Genomic DNA, 19,815 nt, shown 5'->3' on the forward strand with positions numbered 1-19,815 from the left:
GTGTTTATAATTTGCTCGAGATATAAAGGTTGAAATATAAGGGCATCCTAGCTTCCAAGAATTTAGAGAGAGGGAGAGAGAGAGGGAGAGAGAGAGGGAGAGAGAGTTTAATTTCTAATAGATCTCATTACAAGACCAGAGTTCTATTTATACATGCTCAAATTCTAATCAATAAGGCTAATATACTTAATTGGTCTGGCAACTACTTATACCCATTGGCATAACTACCTCCAAAGTCCAACCTTCTAAGCACTCCTTCCTTTAAAATCCCCTTAAGGAGCTGTTGTCCAACTAATTGAATTAGTCCTGGACTCAGTAAGGTATTGGTATGGCTTTGATTTTTAGTCTTAACTCCAGTGGGAAAATAAAGGAACAAGAATTAAAATTCCAATTAATTGCCTTGTACCAAAAAATGAAGGAGACCTGGGTTTATAAGCTGCTGGACCAAAGAACATAGCTTTGCTTGCTAAGCTTAATTGGAGATTATATGGTGAGAACGACCAAGCCTGGGCTAGAGTTCTTCGAAGCAAGTGTGCAACTCCCTGAAAAGCCTGCTCTCGGACCAGCTGGTTTGGCATTAAGAAGGGTGAAGAAATTTTTGTAAGAGGTTCTAAGTGGTTAATTGGTTCAATAGTCATTTAAATAAATGTATTACATATTTTTAGTAAAAATCTAGAAACCATTAGTAATACACTAATACGTATACTTTTGAAGTGAGGATGAATCTTTGAAGTGAACCTTCTGGCCTACGTGTGATAATATTCATAACTGTTTACTACTGTTCATTGGCCGAAATACATTGTACATTAAGTGCTGGTAATTAAAAAAAAAAAAAAAACGTCCAAAACGTGGACGTAATCCAAACAAACAAGATGTGTATTTTACAAAAAAAGGAGATTTAACGTATGCAGACAGATAATATTTTGACTCTTGACTTTGAAGTACTAGATGATCAAAGCCCTGTTAAAATGTAATTTTTAATTGACAAGTGACTCCGTATGTGTCAAAGAAAGAAGCAACTGAAATTTTAAGTGTCAACAAATGAAGAATCCAGCACAAGGCAAGCATGCAAGTGGACACCTCATGGACAAGTGTCAATTAAAGAGAAATGAAGCAAACTTCTGTAGTATTCTTGGAGCTTGTAGTCATCCTAAACTCCTAACACATCTATATATATATAGATGTGAGTTGTAAATGAAGTTGTAACATCCGAAAAAGAAATAAAAATTGCAATGAAATAGAGTTTCAGCAATAGAGTTTCTGCAATACTCTTTATTTTCATATCTATCCTAACAGAAACTTAAATACTAAATTCTACTCCTAGCCATATTGTTCTAAACTTGCACCCAACAAATTTGGTATCAGAGCAAGTTTGCCAGCCCCTTTTGTCCTAGAATTATAAACCAGACAACCGTAAACCATGGCAGCATGTACAGGTACAGCCACCTTCAACTATGCCCAAAACATTGTTCCCATCTTCACCGGTGAGAGCTATGATTTTTGGAGCACACAAATGAAGACACTCTTCATCTCACAAGATTTGTGGGATTTAATTGAAGAAGGCTATGAACAGCCAGAAGATTTGTCAACTTTGGCAGCAGCAAAGCTAAAGGAGTACAAGCAAAACTATTTTCCCTAGAATTTCTGGTGCAACTAAATCTAAAGAAGCATGGGAAATTTTGAAAAAGCAATTTAGTGGCCATGATAAAGTAATTTCTATTAAACCACAGAATCTTTGGAGAGAATTTGATAACTTGCAAATTAAAGAAAATGAAACTGTGCAAGAATTTTTCTCTAAAGTTTCACCAATAATAAATCAAATTAGAGGCTATGGAGATAATATAAATGATCAAAAAATTGTAGAGAAAATACTAAGAAGTTTGTCAATAAAATTTGAACATGTGGTTTCTGCAATTGTAGAAGCTAAAGATCTATCAAAGCTTACACTAGATGAACTTTGTGGATCTCTTGAAGCACATGAAAAAAGGATGGGTAGATTTTCTACTCAATCTTTTGAACAAGCATTTCAATCTAAAGTGAAAAGTACAGACAATAAAAACACAAAAAATGAACAAAAAAATAAAGCCAGTAGTTCCTCCCAACAAAGGAATCAAACTGGAGGAGTACGAGGAAAATAGAATTTTAGAGGTCGAGGTGGAGGAAAAAGAAGTTTTTCAAACCAAAGAAAAATTTCTAGTAACTCTGACTCTCAATGTATGATCTGTAAAAAATCTGGACATGTGTCCAAAAATTGCTATTTTCGATGCACTAAGTGTAAAATCCCAAATCACTCTCAAAGAGACTGCAGGTATAAAGACGATAAAAGTGCTAAAGAAGAACATAATGACAACTTCACTAAGGAAGTTGAAAATGCACAAGTGTTTTTCTCATGTATGTCTGTATAACAAGAACCAAGAAGTTGGTATCTGGGTAGTGCTTCCAGTAATCATATGACAGGAAGCAAAGAATTTTTCGTGAGTCTTGATGAAGGCTACACATCCAAAGTGAAGCTTGGAGATGGAAAATTTCATGACATCAAAGGAAAAGGTGTAGTAGCTGTTAAATCAAAAGGAGGTAACTCTAAACTTATCTATGATGTGCATTTTGTTCTTGGTTTAGCTGCAAAGCTTTTTAGTCTTGGACAACTATTAAGGAAAGGCTAAAAAATAAATTTTGATGATGATGAAGGGACAATCATAGATAAGAAGAATAATTCCATAGTGGCAAAAGTAAAAATGAATTCTAAAAATGTTTTTCCTCTCACTATGCCCCTAGCTGAGAATTTTGCCTTCAAGATTGAAAAAATAGATGAAGCATATTTGTGGCATTTAAGATATGGACATTTAAATTACAATGGCCTCAAATTACTAAAGGATAGAAATATGGTCCAAGGATTGCCCCCTATTGCTATGCTAAATCAAGTTTGTGAAGGCTGTATTTATGGAAAAATGCATAGGCTCCAGTTTCCAAAAACTGCATGGAGAGCCCGAGCACCACTTGAATTGGTGCATGCTGATATTTGTGGACCAACAAGAACCCCATCATTCAATGATAATAAATACTTTCTCTCATTTGTTGATGACTAGACTAGAATGACGTGGGTCTATTTTCTTAAACAAAAATCAGAGGCTTTTAATGTTTTTCTTTAGTTTAAAGCTTTTTTAGAGAAACAAAGCGGTAGAAAAATGAAGACTCAGAACAGATACTTGTCAATATAGATGGACGAAGCTGTTAACTTCGTCCAAAGACGAACCTGCAGTAAGATATGAGATGGAGAAATATGGACACACCGGTGGACTGTTTGCCAAATACCCTCCAATAATTAAGTTAGAATGAGATTCAATCAAAGTATATTGCAAAAGAATTCAATTTGAGAATAGTTTTTTGGGTGAGAGTTGTGTGTACCTTTGCCTTTGGTTTGTGTTGGTTTTTATAACCGCTGTCTTCATTGCCTGAATGAATATTTGCTTTCATGAGACATGGAGCGATTGGTATTAATGGTTGGCTTTTATTGTTTGCCAACGGCTATTCGTCCGTTGGTGCCCGTACGTAACTCCTTGACTATCTTAGGCAGTGAATGTCTTTTATGGCTTCGTCCATCATTGATGTTCGTACGTTACACCTTGCATTAAATAGTGTTTAATTCGTCTGTCGAGAGATGGACAATCTTAATAATTCATTAGTAATGAATGAGGAGGCGTAATAGACTTCAATGGTCTTTTACTTGTTGGTTTTTTGGTTACGCTTTTTCTTGTCCAGCGCATTAATCGTTACTCATGTCATTTATGGGGAACTCATTTAATGTATGCTGTAGTCGTTCATTACATGGATGATGCTGATTGATGGATGAATCTGGCTAGATGGGCGAAGTTGGCTTTCTCTTCTTTTGGGCGAGGGTAATTTTTCTCCTCATCAGTTACTTTTTCTCAACTTTTTATCTTTCAACTTTCTTAGAAACACAAGAAACCTGTGGATTTTCTTTGAAATTGCTATTTGTAAGTCAGTTTTTTTTTGGTTAAATAATGAAAAGGTCTAGGAATGAAGCCACACCAACCATAGCAACAATAATACTAAACGATTTCTTTACATGTACATACAAGGTCCAGAACCAAGAATCAAAAACTCTTCCATCCCAAAACAACATGCAACCATAAAAACAAGACCCAATTTTAAACTATTTTCAAACTCACCGGGAACAAAGTCTTCAAAAACTCAAAGTCAGTCTTGGGAGCCTCAGCGATCCTTGTGACCTAAGAGATTAACATCATGAGAGACCCACATGCAAGCAACAGAGTTGAGGTCAGCCATGGGTATATTATAGAAACAAAATACTTTGAAAATGAAAAGTTGACCAAGATCGTGCCTTGCAGAATCAAATTTCAGTATCTCTAAGCTTTTTATGATTTTACAGAGAGAGAGAGAGAGAGAGACACGAGACACGGACTTCGTCTGTACGATGACGGTGGGGTGTGAGGGCTTCAGATCGGAGAGATTTTAGGTGAGGGTGAGGTTGAGATCGGAGATGGAGGCTTGTAAGGTGAGGGTTGAGATTGGGCTCTTCAAATCAGAGAGATTTTGGGTGAGGGTTGAGATCGGGCTTTTTAGAGATGGAGGCAGATGGAGGGTAAGGGTGAGGGTTGAGATCGGAGATGGAGGGTGAGGGTGAGGGTTGAGATTGGAGATGGAGGCTTGGAGGGTGAGGGTTGAGATCGGGCTTTTTAGAGATAAAGCCTGATGTGTGGGAGAGGCTAGGGTTGACAATGTTTAACCCAATAGTATACATATAAAAACTAAAGCCGCGTTTTAAACCTGTAGCTATAGGCAAATTCTGAGGCCGCGTTTAGTAAATGAGGCCCCATCCTAAACTGAAGCTGTGTTTTAAACACGCGGCTTCAGACCAAATTTAAAGCTGCGTTTTAAACACATGGCTTTAGACCAAATGTAAAGCCGCGTCTATAAAACGTGGCTTTAGGCAGGCTAGAGCCGCATTTTATAAACGCGGACATAGTAAAGGAAAAAAAAATTGTTTGCCATAAAAAGGGAATACAAAAGGTCCTATAGTCGCGTCTTTTAAACGTGGCCATAGCTATACGCCAAAAAACACGGCTCTAGTTCAAGAAAACGTGGCTTCAGACACGTTCTATGGCCCCGTGTTTAAAACACGGCTTTTGTTTTTTCATTAAGCCGCGTTTTTTATAAATGCGGCTTTACTTAGTCTGGGGCCGCGTTTGTACGCATTTTTACAAACGTGGCCTAAGAGGGGCATTTTTTTGTAGTGATATCTCTTCTAGAGATGAAGAAATTTTATGGAATTGCTATGAATAACTATTCCATATAAGGAAAAATCAACCAAACCCTATTCCATAGAAATAAAAAATTCCATTATGTATAAGATCTATTGCATCGTACCAAACATGCTAAGGAATAATTATTTCATGTAGTAAAGATATAACCAAATAATTATTACTCATGAATAACCATTCCAATATAGGATCTATTACAACATATAAACATGCCATAAGTGTTAGTTTGTCATGTTTGCCTATAGTTACTACCCCATGTTACTACTTCTCAAAAACTATATAATATATTATATTATTGGGCATTATACAAATTATTGTGTTGTTACTATTTTATTTTATTATAATTTTTTAAACTCAACCATAAGACAAAAGAAAGAAAAAATGATTGTGGAATGGATTGCATAGAAAATATGGCAGATGTTTCCAAAGACTTTTAGTTGAAGTTTTATCATTTCTATGAATAACAAGTTTATTACACATATTTATGCACAAAAGCATTCAATGGTAATGATTATGAGGTGGACTTATTTAGGTGAGTGGGATGATATCCTCACTTTCACGTTGAGTATTATAAATAGGCTATTTGGCACTAAAATTAAGAAAATTAAAATGAAAACACTTGGCACTAAAATATACTACAATTAGAAGTTAATTTATATTCAATTTCGATTCTGATTGTGACATTGCCACTTTGAATTATGCAGTGGATCATGCATGATTAGAATGATGAAAGTTGTGTCAAGATTTTGTAAAATTGCCGAAAAGCAATACCAAAAGAGACTGGAAAAGTTATTATTGTAGATGTTGTGCTACAGCCAAAGGGTAATGGTCTATTTGATGACACATGTTTAGTATTTGATTGCTTATGATTGCACACTCCTCAGGTGGCAAGGAAAGGACTGAACTCGAGTGGAAGAAATTATTGGAAGAAGGAGGCTTTCCTCGCTACAATATCATCAAAATTTCAGCTTTACCATCCATTATTGAGGCATACCCAAAGTGATATGGTTATGATGTAGTCATTATTGTAATGTTACTAGTCTCCAACATGTGTAATGCACGAGAAAGTTTGACAAATAAATTGTTATCTATATTATAGATTATTTCAGTAAGTTGTTGAAAAACTTGAATGGTGGCTAGTGTTTATAATTTGCTCGAAATATAAAGGTTGAAATATGAGGGCATCCTAGCTTCCAAGAATTTAGAGAGAGAGAGAGAGAGAGAGTGAGAGAGATTAATTTCTAATAGATCTCATTACAAGACCAAAGTTCTATTTATACATGCTCATATCCTACTCAAAAAGGCTAATATACTTAATTGGTCTAGCAACTACTTATACCCATTGGCATAACTACCTCCAAGTCCAACCTTCTAAGCACTCCTTCCTTTAAAATCCCCTTAAGGAGCTGTTGTCCAACTAATTGAATTAGTCCTAGACTCAGTAAGGTATTGGTATTGCTTTGATTTTTAGTCTTAACTCCAGTGGGAAGATAAAGGAACAAGAATTAAAATTCCAATTAATTGCCTTGTACCAAAAAATGAAGGAGACCTGGGTTTATCAGCTGTTGGACCAAAGAACATAGCTTTGCTTGCTAAGCTTAATTGGAGATTATATGGGGAGAACGACCAAGCCTAGGCTAGAGTTCTTCGAAGCAAGTGTGCAACTCCCTGAAAAGCCTGCTCTCGGACCAGCTGGTTTGGCATTAACAAGGGTGAAGAAATTTTTGTAAGAGGTTCTTAGTGGTTAATTGGTTCATTAGTCATTTAAATAAATGTATTACATATTTATAGTAAAAATCTAGAAACCATTAGTAATACACTAATACGTATACTTTTGAAGTGAGGATGAATTTTTGAAGTGAACCTTCTAGCCTACATTGTAGAATATGGCTTGAATTAGGAGTTCGACTCCTTGTTGGATTTGGATAAGGAAGGAATTTATTCCTTTTGGGTTATTGTTGTTTGAAGTTATTAAGCCCTATTAGAAGTCTTGTCTACCACTTGATTTTGAATTCTATGTGGAATATGAGTGATTCTCCTTTTATGTGTGGAAAAGAAGTCTAGTTCTTCTTGGTTTTGGATATGCTAGCCGACTCAAGTCTCCTATATAAATAGAGTGCTATTGCGGTAAATTTAGAGAGTGTGTGTGAGAAAAAGAGACTCTCTCTTTGTTTGGTTATTTGATATTTGTGGGTTGCAATTTGGAATAATGAGAGAGATTTGTTGCCACTTTGTTTTGGTTTTGCAGTTTGGTGATTTACTCTCTTTTGGTGCGTTGTAACTTTTGGATTTACTTTGTTACTCTTTCTTTGGTTTGCGCAATTTGTATTTGGTATTTGGTATTCGTATTTGGTATTTGTGAACCTTTGATTCTTTGGTTTTGTATTTGTGAGAGAGAGTTATTTGGGTGTATTTGGGATTTGGGTTTGTAAGAGCGCCTCTACACCAATTTGTATTATCCCAAATTTGTTATGGTGAAATTTGTTCGTCGTCGCCCATGGATGTAGGCTATTGCAGAATCATGTAAATCTTGGTGTTTTGTGTCTATTTTCTTTTGGATTAATTTTCTTCATTCCTATTGTTAGTTTGAAGATCTTTCATAAGCCTAAAATATTTTCACAATCAATCTTGGTAATTTGAGCTTCCGCTATTTTACATCAAACTGGTATCAGAGCCAAGGCTCGCTACCTAAGCATTTGGATTTGTTCTCTTTGGAGATTTCGGTGATTGGTTTGTGAATCTAATTTTTAGGGAGAATGATGTCAAGTGATTCCTCTACAAAATCTTAGGCAGATTCCTCTAGGAAAGCTTTGGCAGAGTCTTCTGCAAAACCTTTGGTAGTTAGAACGATGGTTTCTAATGCCAAATTTGAAGTAAAGAAATTTGATGGAACGAATAACTTTGGCATGTGGCAATGCAAAGTTATGGATGTCTTGGTCCAATAAGAGTTGGATATTACTTTGGAAGACAAACTTGAAGGGATGCCAGACAAGGATTTGGAAAAGATTAATAGACAAGCTTGTGGCACTATTCGTTTGTGTTTGGCTAAGAATGTTAATTTTTGGTGGTGACATGGTGATTAAGCCTTTGCACAAGTTCAAGTGTTGCTTGGACTTTTTCGGAATTTGCAATTTGAATTAGCCCGGAGGGGCTTTGGTGGTGGCGATAGAAAAGTTTCGTTTGTGGTGATATGTACATTGATTTGGACTCTTATTTGGATTTGGCACCATCTTTAGGTGCATTTGGCATCCATTGGCGTATTTGGAAGTAATTTTGAATAATTTGCACTTTGTTTGTTGAAAACTTTAATTTATTGAGCGCTTTGCATTTGTGATTTAGGAGATGTCTTGTCAAGGTGGAGACTTGTTAAGGATTTATATTTGGTGGTCTACAAATTTCGTTTGTGAGGCTTGATAGAATTCAAGCCAAGGTGGAGATTTGTAGAATATGGCTTGAATTAGGAGTTCGACTCCTTGTTGGATTTGGATAAGGAAGGAATTTTATTCCTTTTGGATTACTGTTGTTTGAAGTTATCAAGCCCTATTAGAAGTCTTGCCTACTACTTGATTTTGAATTCTATGTGGAATAGGAGTGATTCTCCTTTTGTGTGTGGAAAAAAAGTCTAGTTTTTCTTCGTTTTGGATATGCTAGCCGACTTAAGTCTCCTATATAAATAGAGTGCTGCTAATTTGTATTATCCCAAATTTGTTATAGTGAAATTTTTCGTCGTCGCCCGTGAATGTAGGCTATTGCCAAACTACGTAAATCTTGGTGTTTTGTGTCTATTTTCTTTTGGATTAATTTTCTTCGTTCCTATTATTAGTTTGAAAATCTTTCACAAGCCTAAAATATTTTCACAATCAATCTTGGTAATTTGAACTTCTGCTGTTTTACAACATATATGCGAAGATATCTAATACACTTTTATTCGAGGATATCAATATTTAGCATTTTCTTTAAATAGTTAGTGAATTTAACATTTTACTTTTATTCATGATGAGATTTGATGTGTATTTTACAAAAAAAGAGATTTAACGTATGCAGACAGATAAAATTTTGACTCAGACTTTGAAGTTCTAGATGATCAAAGCCCTTCAGAAAATTATATAAGGCTCTCACCACCTCTGTTCCACTTCATTTGCGAGAGAGAGAGAGAGAGAGAGAGAGAGAGAGAGAGAGAGAGAGAGAGAGACTCTCTCTCTCTCTCTCTCTCTCTCTCTCTCTCTCTCTCTCTCTCTCTCAGAGTTGAGAATGGGGACAAAAGAAGCTGAAGCAGAGCTACAACTACAAGGGCAAGCTGATATATGGAAATACATGTTTAGCTTTGCAGACACCATGGCTGTGAAATGCGCTGTTGAGCTTCGCATACCTGACATTATAAACATGCATGTTGAACCAATAACCTTATCCCAGATAGTTGCTGGTATTCCTGATGCACATTCCCCAGATATCAGCTACCTCGCACGCATCATGAGATTGCTAGTCCGCAGAAAGATCTTCGCCGCACATCAGACATCAGAAGGTGGAGAAACTAAGTACGGCCTGACCCACTCATCAAGATGGCTATTGCATGATTCCAAGATGACCCTAGCTCCTATGCTAATCATGGAGGACCATCCTTGTCTAATGGCACCATGGCACTGTTTTGGCCAATGTGTCAAAGAAGGTGGCATAGCCTTTGAGAAGGCTCATGGGCGTATGATTTGGGACTATGCCTCTGTAAATCCTGAATTCAACAAGTTGTTCAATGATGGCATGGCTTGTACGTCCAAAATTGTGATGAATACTTTTGTCTCTGAGTATAAAGATGGTCTTGGTTCTGTGGCATCATTAGTGGATGTGGGAGGTGGAACTGGTACTGCCATAGCTGAGATTGTGAAATCCAATCCACACATCAAAGGCATCAACTTTGATCTACCACATGTTGTTTCTACGGCACCCATTTATGATGGAGTCACACATGTTGGAGGTGACATGTTTCAAGCCATTCCAAATGCTGGTGCAGTTTTCATGAAGGTACGTTTATAGGGATACTATTTAAGTGTTTTACTAATATGTGCTCTTAGGACATATATAAACTATTTTAGAAAATTTTTTATGAAAAAATGATTAACTATTTTGACAGTTTTTTCAATTTTTTATAATTTTTTTTTTTCAAAATGGATGGTTAATATTGTATATCTTAAGGGCATATACTAACCGAACTTTTTAAAAGTTGTATGTTTTTGTTTTTGTTTTTGTTTTGTTTTCTTTAAGCCATTATTATTATTATTATTGTTTTCCTTTGCTCACACCGGTGGCACTAGGATTATTATTATGATTTTAGGATAGCCATTAAAAAAATTAAATAGAAAATTAGAGTTTTTTTTCCCCCAGAATGGGTTGGAGTAATCATTGAATTATTAAAGGAATTTTTTTTTTTTTGAAATGCGTAAAAATGGGCTTTTATTAAATATTTTGTAGTTGTTTGGCCTAATATGGTTGTTGTATAGATTATTTTTGCTGTTATGCTGGCTAATTTTTATGAGTAACTTTATGTCTATGATAATTTCATAACAATTTTACAACATATTCTACATGACAAGTTTTTTATAGGTAAAAAAGTGATGTCAATTACGTAGATGATATTAAAAATGTACATTATTTTAAATTAATAATTTGATATGGTATTATATTATGTAATGACAACTTAAGTATATTTATTTTATATATAATAACTTTAGTGTTAGCCTTGAAATGGAACATCAAAATAGATTGGTATCAAAATATCTCATTTCAATAGATAAACTAGAATAGCCATCAGAATAGAATTGATAGCTTTGTGCCTATTAAGAGTTAATAACTGGGATGACAATTTATCCTTGCCCTATCCCACTGTGCTCTATTAGTGTTAAAGACTTAGTTTGTATTACTAATATATAAATGTATGAATATTGAGACTTTTTGTTTTATTGTAATATAGTTAGTTTGTCATGTTTGGATACAGTTGCTACCTCATGTTACAACTTCTCAAAAACTATATACTATATTATATTATTGGGCATTATACAAATTATTTTGTTGTTACTATTCTATGTTAATTCTTTTTAACTCAAGCCCCCATTTCCTAGGGCTAAATAGAAAAAAGATAAAGAAATGAAGAGAAAAGAAAAAGAGATGGTGGAATAGAATGCATAGAAAATATGGCCGATGTTTCCAAAGACTCTTAGTTGAAATTTTATCTTTACAATGAATTACTAGTTTATAGCACATTTTTATACATGAAAGCATTCAACAATAAATGATGAGGTCAACTTATCTAGGTGAGTGGGATGGTCATCTTAGCTTTCATATTGAGTATTATAAATGGACCACTTGGTACTAAAATTAAGAAAATTAAAATGAACAATTGGAACAAAAATATACTACAATTTGAAGTTGATTTGTATTGGATTTGGTTTCTAATTGTGACATTGCCACTTTTGAATTATGCAGTGGATCATGCATGATTGGGACGACGAAAATTGTGTCAAGATTTTGAAAAATTGCCTAAAAGCAATTCCAAAAGAGACTGGAAAAGTTATTATTGTAGATGTTGTGCTACAGCCAGAGGGTAATGCTATATTTGATGACACGGGTATAGCATTTGATTTGCTTATGATTGCACATGTCTCAGGTGGCAAGGAAAGGACTGAACTTGAGTGGAAGAAAGTATTGGAAGAAGGAGGCTTTCCTCGCTACAATATCATCAAAATTCCAGCTTTACCATCTATTATTGAGGCGTTCCCTAAGTGAAATGACTATGATGTAATCGTTATTATTGTAATGTCAATATTTCATATTCTTTTAATAAGTTGTTAAGAACTTGAATGGTATAGTTATTGAGGCATACCCTAAGTGATATCACTAGTTGTTTTTGTAATATCATTAGTTGCTAACCTGTACTATGCACGGGAAAGTTGGACCAATAAATTGTTAATCTATAATACAGATTATTGTTATTGTATGGGGCACGACTTCCCTTGAGATCCCTGTGTCCGAAAGGCCCAATGTATTGCTGCCACATGCATGGAGCCTCTACCTTGCTAAGCGTCGAGCTTTGGACCTTGAGGGCCTTATGCCCACACATGAGCTCTCTTGGGCTCATAGACTTGACCCAAATAAGCCTTGGTATCCTTCCAAAACTCAAGGCCCACAACCATACCATTGTGATACGAGCTACAAAATGTAGTACGTTGCCAGTCAACTCTAACACAACCGGGAAGTGCCAACTTCTCGGAATATGTGCTCCCATGTGTTCGGTATTGCCCTAGGAAACAACGTCGCCGGGAAGGTTTTCTCTGGTGATGAACCAGTTCCAATGCCACTCTCACCACACTCTACTCCCACCTAAACACCCACTTAGCAATAACAACATTGGACCTCCTCTCCCACTAGCCATAAGAGTAATTATAAGTCTTCCACTAATTTTAGGCTATAAATATGAGAAGCTAAGTAAGAAAAAGGGTTATTGAGAGGATTCAGAAGAAAGCTTAGAGCAGAGAATAACAGAGTTATAAGAGTGAGAGCGAAGCGATACAAAGGTGTGAGAGATATCACTGGGCCTCTTGGAACAATCACCCAAAGTAAGAAATCCAAAGCCCACTTTACAAATACATTGTGAGCCTGAGTGTGAGCTAGCTCTTTAAGCTCAATTTTGGGTGCCCACAGTTATCTATATTACAGAGAGAACAAGCATTTATTTAATTTTTGATAGATCTCATTACAAGGCCAAAGTTCTATGAATACATGCTCAAATCCTAATCGATACGGCTAATCAACTTAATTGGTCTAGCAACTACTTATGCCCGTGGGCATAACTACCTCCAGCTTTCTAATAACCTACCAATTAGTCACATGCACTAATCCTAGTCTGTTACACTACTTAGCTAACTGAAATTAATATGAAATAATCCCCTATATGCTATTATACTCATCAGGACACGTGCCTAACTACGTACCTTGTAGTTACAATAAGTATTACATCGATCAATTTACACATGCAACCTATCATTACAGTAGTAGTCTGCAATTGCACTTTAGATGCACACACCTCCATAGCACTTCAGCAACACAACAACACTCACAATAGCACCTTTTAGTGTATAACAATGGCACACAATAACAAAGCTAGTAGCAAGCCACAACTTACTGTTCTTCATTAAAAAACCTTGTCCACAAGGTGAGGAAATTGGTTTTGAGAGTCTGTGAGTTCTACAAAGTTTCACCTTCTGGTGAGCAGCCATGCCACTGAACTAGGACTTCAGTAACTGTCATGCTCCTAAGCTGGTGTGATCTCTCCTACTACATAGCAGCTGGTTAAGGTGAGAGGATACCAGCTTGGTCCATTTCTGGAAGACTAGGTTAAGAAGTCAAATGCTGGCCTAGGTTAATGATTTATTTAGGACATGTGCTTTTTCTTTTTATTTTTTTTTTTTTAATTTAAAATTTTCGATAGTTACAATAGGAAACGGATTTGAATTCTAAATGTATTCTTTAAAAATATCAAAAAATGTTTAGCATGTTCTTTTATTAAATAACAATAGGAAACGGACAATGACATTTTAAATTCAATAGATGATAATGATCATTAATTTGTTTAGCATGTTCTTTTGCTGGGTGTTAAGCATTAGATTGGCATTATTTAGAGGAGAAATGCTTGGAGAGCCACATGTGCATCGTCATTCACGAATTACATTGAATCAGTAAATTCTCATTAAAGAATTAATGGCAATTAACCCATTTCAAAAAGAGTGATCCTTGTCCTATATCATAATAAAAACGTGCACTAAAATAAAATAAAATAAAAACCCTACTAACAGGATTGAATACTTTTATTAAATACAACCTAGTTGAAGATAATCGAATCTATAGGATTGTTTCTCTATTCTATAGGATCTAAGAGTACTCTTGACAAAGGAAAAGTTTTAACAACACGTTACTTTCAACATATTTTGACACAATTTATACACGTGTCAAATGAAAATTGAATTACTTTGTATCAAATATGGTAATTGATGGACTATATATAAATGATGGAATTCAAACACAAAAGAACACGTTAACAAATTGTGGCAAAGTGTGGTTGTAGAAGAATTGATTAACAAACTTCGTCCAAACCTCCCCTACTTTCACTCGTTCAGCAAATTATACCCACCTTCACCCCCTTCAGGTTCCATTTCACATTTCATTAGAGAGAGAGAGAGAGAGAGAGAGAGAGAGAATGGGGCCAAAGGAAGCTGAAGCAGAGCTACAAGCGCAAGCTGATATATGGAAATACATGTTGAGCTATGTAGACTCCATGGCAGTGAAATGTGCTGTGGAGCTCCGCATAGCTGACATTATAAACATGAATGGTTGTCCAATTACATTATCACAGATAGTAGCTGATATTCCTGATGCACTCTCTCCAAATGTCAGCTATCTCAAACGCATCATGAGATTGCTAGTCCGCAGAAAGATCTTCACCGATCATCATCCATCAGAAGGTGGAGACACTAAATACGGCATGACCCACTTATCAAGATGGCTATTGCAAGATTCACAGATGAGCCTAGCTCCTATGCTACTCATGGAGACCCATCCTAGGCTAATGACTCCCTGGCACACTATTAGCCATTGTATCAAAGACGGTGGCATATGCTTTGAGAAGATTAATGGGCGTGAGATTTGGGACTTCGCTTCTGAAAATCCTGAATTCAACAAGTTGTTCAATGATGCCATGGCTTGTACGGCCAGGATTGTGATGAATACTATTCTCTCTGAGTATAAACATGGGTTTGATTCTGTGGGATCATTGGTGGATGTGGGAGGTGGGATAGGTAGTGGGCTAGCTGAGATTGTGAAATCCTATCCACACATCAAAGGTATCAACTTTGATCTACCACATGTTGCTGCTACGGCACCCATTTATGATGGAATCACACATGTTGGAGGTGACATGTTTCACTCCATTCCAAATGCTGACGCAATTTTCATGAAGGTATGTATATGTATGAGAGATTCATGTCTTTTCTTTTTTTTTTTTCTTGACAAGCCATTGTTTTTTTATTGTTGTTTTCCTTTGCTTACTAAGAAAAATTAAACCTTGCATGATAATTGTGTATATATACTTTTTTTATTTATTTTTTATTTTTTATTTTTACAATTTGATAATTGAGTGATGAGAGACTTGAACCTTAGATGTCTTTATTCATATTAAAAAAAAAATGTTAATTAAGTTATAAGGCTCTTTGCTTGCATGATTGTTGTCTACGATAAACCATTAAAAAAATGTTGCTACTATGGCACCCATTTATGATGGAATCGCACACGTTGGAGGTGACATGTTTCATGCCATTCCAAATGCTGACACAATTTTCATTAAGCTATGTCTATGTACAGAGTAATGCTGGGACACCAATTTTGTGCCACAACTCGCCGCACGGCGAGTTGTAATTAGTAAGGGTGTGTCAGTGTGCCATGTGAGGACACACCCTTACCAATCACAACTCGCCATGTGGTGAGTTGTGGCACAAAATTTGTGTCCCCAGCATTACTCGTATGTATAAGAGAATCAACTCCATTTTTTTTTTTTTTTTGTGATAAGCCATTTTTTTTTATTGTTGTTTTCCTTTGCTCACTAAGAAAAATTAAACCTTACATGATAATTGTGTGTGTGTGTATATATATATATATATATATTTTTTTTTTTTTTTACAATTCAATTGTTGAGTGATGATAGACTTGAACCTTAGATGTCTTTATTCGAATCACAAAACAAAAAAAAATGTTAATTAAGTTATAAGGTTTTTTGCTTGCATGATTGTTGTCTACGATAAATCACAAAAAATTGTTAATTAAGCTATAAGACATTTGCATGATTTTTTTACTCACGGTGGGTCCAGTATGCATCTAAGATAAAGTGCTCAGCAACTAGCACGTATAGTTAGATAAATTCTCGCAACACGTTAGAATAAGCCAATACTTTGGGTGAATATTGGTCATTTGTGAGAGAGAGAGAGAGAGAGAGAGAGAGAGAGAGGAAGTCTATGTTAGGCTTGAAGAAATTTGGATGATCAAATCAATCTTTCACATTTACTAAAACCAAAACCTTCAAGTTATTATAACTGGCACATATTTGAAGCGGATAACCAACATTATCAACACTATCTTTTTGTCTCGGAGAGAAGGTTTTACTGGAATAACGATTGAAGTCACGCATTTCATAAAAACTAAAATTTTGGAATCAATTGATAGGTTTTGGAGCCAGCTAGTTAACAATCAGTTTGAGTCATGTTTGTACCCTTTACTCTAACTCCTAATTAAAAGGTTAAAAATCTTAGATAGATCCTAATTATTATAAGAGACACATAGAAAAGAACTTTCAACCTACTTATAGGAGTAGTGTTAGAATAATTATTAAATAATTAATTTTACTATCAAGAACCTTCTACCTTAACTAGCACCACTTGACGTTTCTAACGGAAATTACCAGGTTAAAATTCATCTTCCCTATTGTACCTATTGAATTATTTAAATAAATAAATAAAAAAGATTATGTTTACTCTTTCTTTATACCTCAAGTTTTTCGAATATCATATTTGGTCAAAATTGCTACCTCATGTTATGAACCCCTAAAAAAAAATTACTAGTATAATGAGTAGAAAATATGGCTAATGTTTCAAAGTACTTTTTACTTGAAATCTTATCCTTTTTATAATTGATGTGTAAATTAAATCTGTTTTTCCCATACTCTAAACTCATTATAATGTGGATAAATAAGTCATATTTAAAAATTAATGACATTGCCCTTCTCAACAATAATGCAGTGGATCCTACATGATTGGAGTGACGATAATTGTGTTAAAATTTTGAAAAATTGCCGAAAAGCAATACCGAAAGAGACTGGAAAGGTCATTATTGTAGGTGTTGTGCTACAGCCAGATGGTGATGGTTTATTTGATGACACAGGCTTTGTATTCGATTTGCTTATGCTTGCACACACATCAGGTGGCAGGGAAAGGACTGAACTTGAGTGGAAGAAAGTATTGGAAGGAGCAGGCTTTCCTCACTACAATCTCATCAAAATTCCAGCTTTACCATCCATTATTGAAGCGTACCCTAAGTGATTTGATTACAATGTAGTCTTTTTATTATAGTAATCTTAGTAGTTTTTATCTCATGCAATATATGAGGAAGTTTGGTAATTTTTAAATTTTATTTTAATAAGTTTTAATAAAATATATTATATTAATAAGTATTAAAGTAAAAAATTTTAATTACAAAACTTTTGGAAAATACTATACCTAATTTAATTTGAATTTCTTTATAGAAGATCAAACCCAATTTATTTGAATTTGTTTAGTATTGTGTTGCGTTGCTTTATCTAAAAAGGTTGTAAATTCTAATTAGTTTAAACATATTTACGAAACAAATTAGGTTAAGCTTTAAAACTGAGATTTGAAAATTTTGTATGGCAACTTTGAAGAAGTAAACAAAAAGTTAATAGTTTTCATTTTATATTATTACATTAGTATATATAGTTATGGATATAGATTAGAATATGAGACATATTTAAACCAAGGGAGTCAATACCGTACCAGAGGCTGTACCGGTTTGGCCAACGGTACGATATATTTCGGATACCGGTCAATACCGGTGTACCGTTTCGGATTTACCGCTACATATATATATATATATATAAATTCATAAATTAGACTAATTTGTAATCTTAAACCCCATACAAGCCCAAGCCCAAGCCTATTCCTCTATATCTATAAAAAGAATTAAAAATCATGTCAAATTTAAAATACTAAGCTTTCACACGTGAACTAATTAAGGGCTTAAAAAAAAGAAAAAAAAAAAAGAGAGAGAACATCTGACATGTGAAAGGGCTTTTGAGCCTTTGTCCGTTTCTAGGAGCTAGGAATTAATTAAAAAAGGAAAAAAATCTGACATATAAAAGTTGTTTTTAACTTTGTATATCCCTTTTGCAAGCTGTCAACTTTATTAGGTGTTTAAAAAAGCTGAAATTCAGGTTTGGGCGTAAGTTGGACGCAACCAAGAAAGAGGAAAGAGAAAGAAAATCTGAAAAAGAGAAAGAGGACGCCGGGCAACCAAGAAAGAGGAAAGAGAAAGAAAATCTGAAAGAGAGAGAGAACGCCAGTCAAGTCTGGAATTTGAGGGAGGAAAAACTAAGCACTACAAGTTTGAGAAACTGCAAGTGACGCTGGTGAGTGGAGAGTTGAGAGAGTGAGAATGTTTTTTTTTTTTTTTTTTTTTTCTTCTTCTTCTTCTTTTTCTTGTTTCGGTCCGGTATGCATTTACCGGCCGGAACACCCGGATTTCGCCGGTACGGCAGGTACAAGGCCGGTACGCCCGGTATTTTTTCCGGTACGAAATAGGGGGTTAAGCGTACCGGTTCACTGGCCGGTACGGTATATACCGGCCGTACCGGCCGGTACAGTACGAGATCCACTTCCTTGATTTAAACCTCTAAATAGGGTTGTCCACGTGTTGGTCTAGGTTGAGTTTGTGCCCAATCTGCAACTGAGTTGATCAAATTGAGTGGAGAAGACCTAGACACACCGTCGACCATGAATAACCACAGGTCGAGTCGGATCAGACTTGAGTGGATAGCGATCGGCTTCAATTTCAACCAAAATACAAAGATCAAACACTAAAGTTTGATTCCTAAATAACAAAATCTACAAATCTACAAACCCAAAGAATGGATCTACAAATCCAAAGAACAAAAACACCAATAGACACCAATTTCACATATAATTGAATCTGAGAGAAGGAATAGAGAGATTGAACCTGAGAGACATGGAGGCAAATTAGTGATGGAGACGAGTTGGTGACGTTAGTGATGGAAATGATGGAGGTGAATCGGTGACTCCCATCTCTTTCCTCGTAGATTTGAGTTCTAGGGGAGGGAGATACTTATCCAATCCGGGTTTTCTTCCTCCTTTTTCAAGGAATAAGTGGGTTCTTTGGTGGAGGATACTGTTTTAATAGGTCATTAGGAATTTAATATAACTTTTGTATAGTAAGTACAACCATTTAATGCGGAGGGTTTTGTTACCGATTTTAGGTGCTACCTTCTCTTGTTCCTTGTCTGTCTTCTTTCATCAGTCTTCTTGTTATCTGTATCCTTCCTAGTGATGACCTGGTTCCTCTACTACGTTCCAAGGAAGGGAGACACCTCGGTGGGTTACACCTTCTTCTCTCTAGTGCATGAGCTCTACCGCCCTTTCTTTTCATCTTGTGATCTTATTGGGCTTGGCCTAATGTTCCCTTTGTCCCTTTTTTTCTTCTCTATTCTAATGGGCCTTGGGCCTTTAGGCTTCTGATGCCATCCTATCCCCCCACAAGAAACATGGCAGAAACAAGAATGCACAAGTTTGATAATTGCCTAATTAAAAAACAGTTACTAGCGTAGACGTTAGCAATGATTTTGAACTTGATCTTCATTCCATTTTGGTTTCTACTTTAGCTCTCCATTTCTCTT

General features: G+C 35.5%; 2 protein-coding genes and 1 long non-coding RNA gene across 3 annotated transcripts; 2 read left to right on the forward strand and 1 right to left on the reverse strand.

Moving 5' to 3' along the window:
* Positions 1–89: 89 nt before the first annotated feature.
* LOC136067045 (uncharacterized) lies at positions 90–19,640 on the reverse strand. The gene is made up of 3 exons (XR_010628565.1): positions 19,122–19,640; positions 4,191–4,250; positions 90–566 (listed from the first exon to the last, which is right to left on the reverse strand). It is a non-coding gene; the product is annotated as an uncharacterized LOC136067045 (long non-coding RNA).
* Positions 9,555–12,077, forward strand: LOC111998612 (xanthohumol 4-O-methyltransferase). The gene is made up of 2 exons (XM_024030705.1): positions 9,555–10,319; positions 11,778–12,077. Exons 1-2 carry the CDS (start codon positions 9,555–9,557, stop codon positions 12,075–12,077), a joined length of 1,065 nt encoding a protein of 354 aa, XP_023886473.1.
* LOC111998592 (xanthohumol 4-O-methyltransferase) lies at positions 14,421–17,500 on the forward strand. The gene is made up of 2 exons (XM_024030684.2): positions 14,421–15,303; positions 17,132–17,500. The coding sequence occupies exons 1-2, from the start codon at positions 14,545–14,547 to the stop codon at positions 17,429–17,431; spliced, it is 1,059 nt and encodes a 352-aa protein (XP_023886452.1). The 5' UTR covers positions 14,421–14,544; the 3' UTR covers positions 17,432–17,500.
* Positions 19,641–19,815: the final 175 nt, after the last annotated feature.

Source organism: Quercus suber, unplaced genomic scaffold, assembly GCF_002906115.3.
Source record: "Quercus suber isolate HL8 unplaced genomic scaffold, Cork oak 2.0 scaffold_56, whole genome shotgun sequence".
NCBI classification, from domain to species: Eukaryota; Viridiplantae; Streptophyta; class Magnoliopsida; order Fagales; family Fagaceae; genus Quercus; species Quercus suber.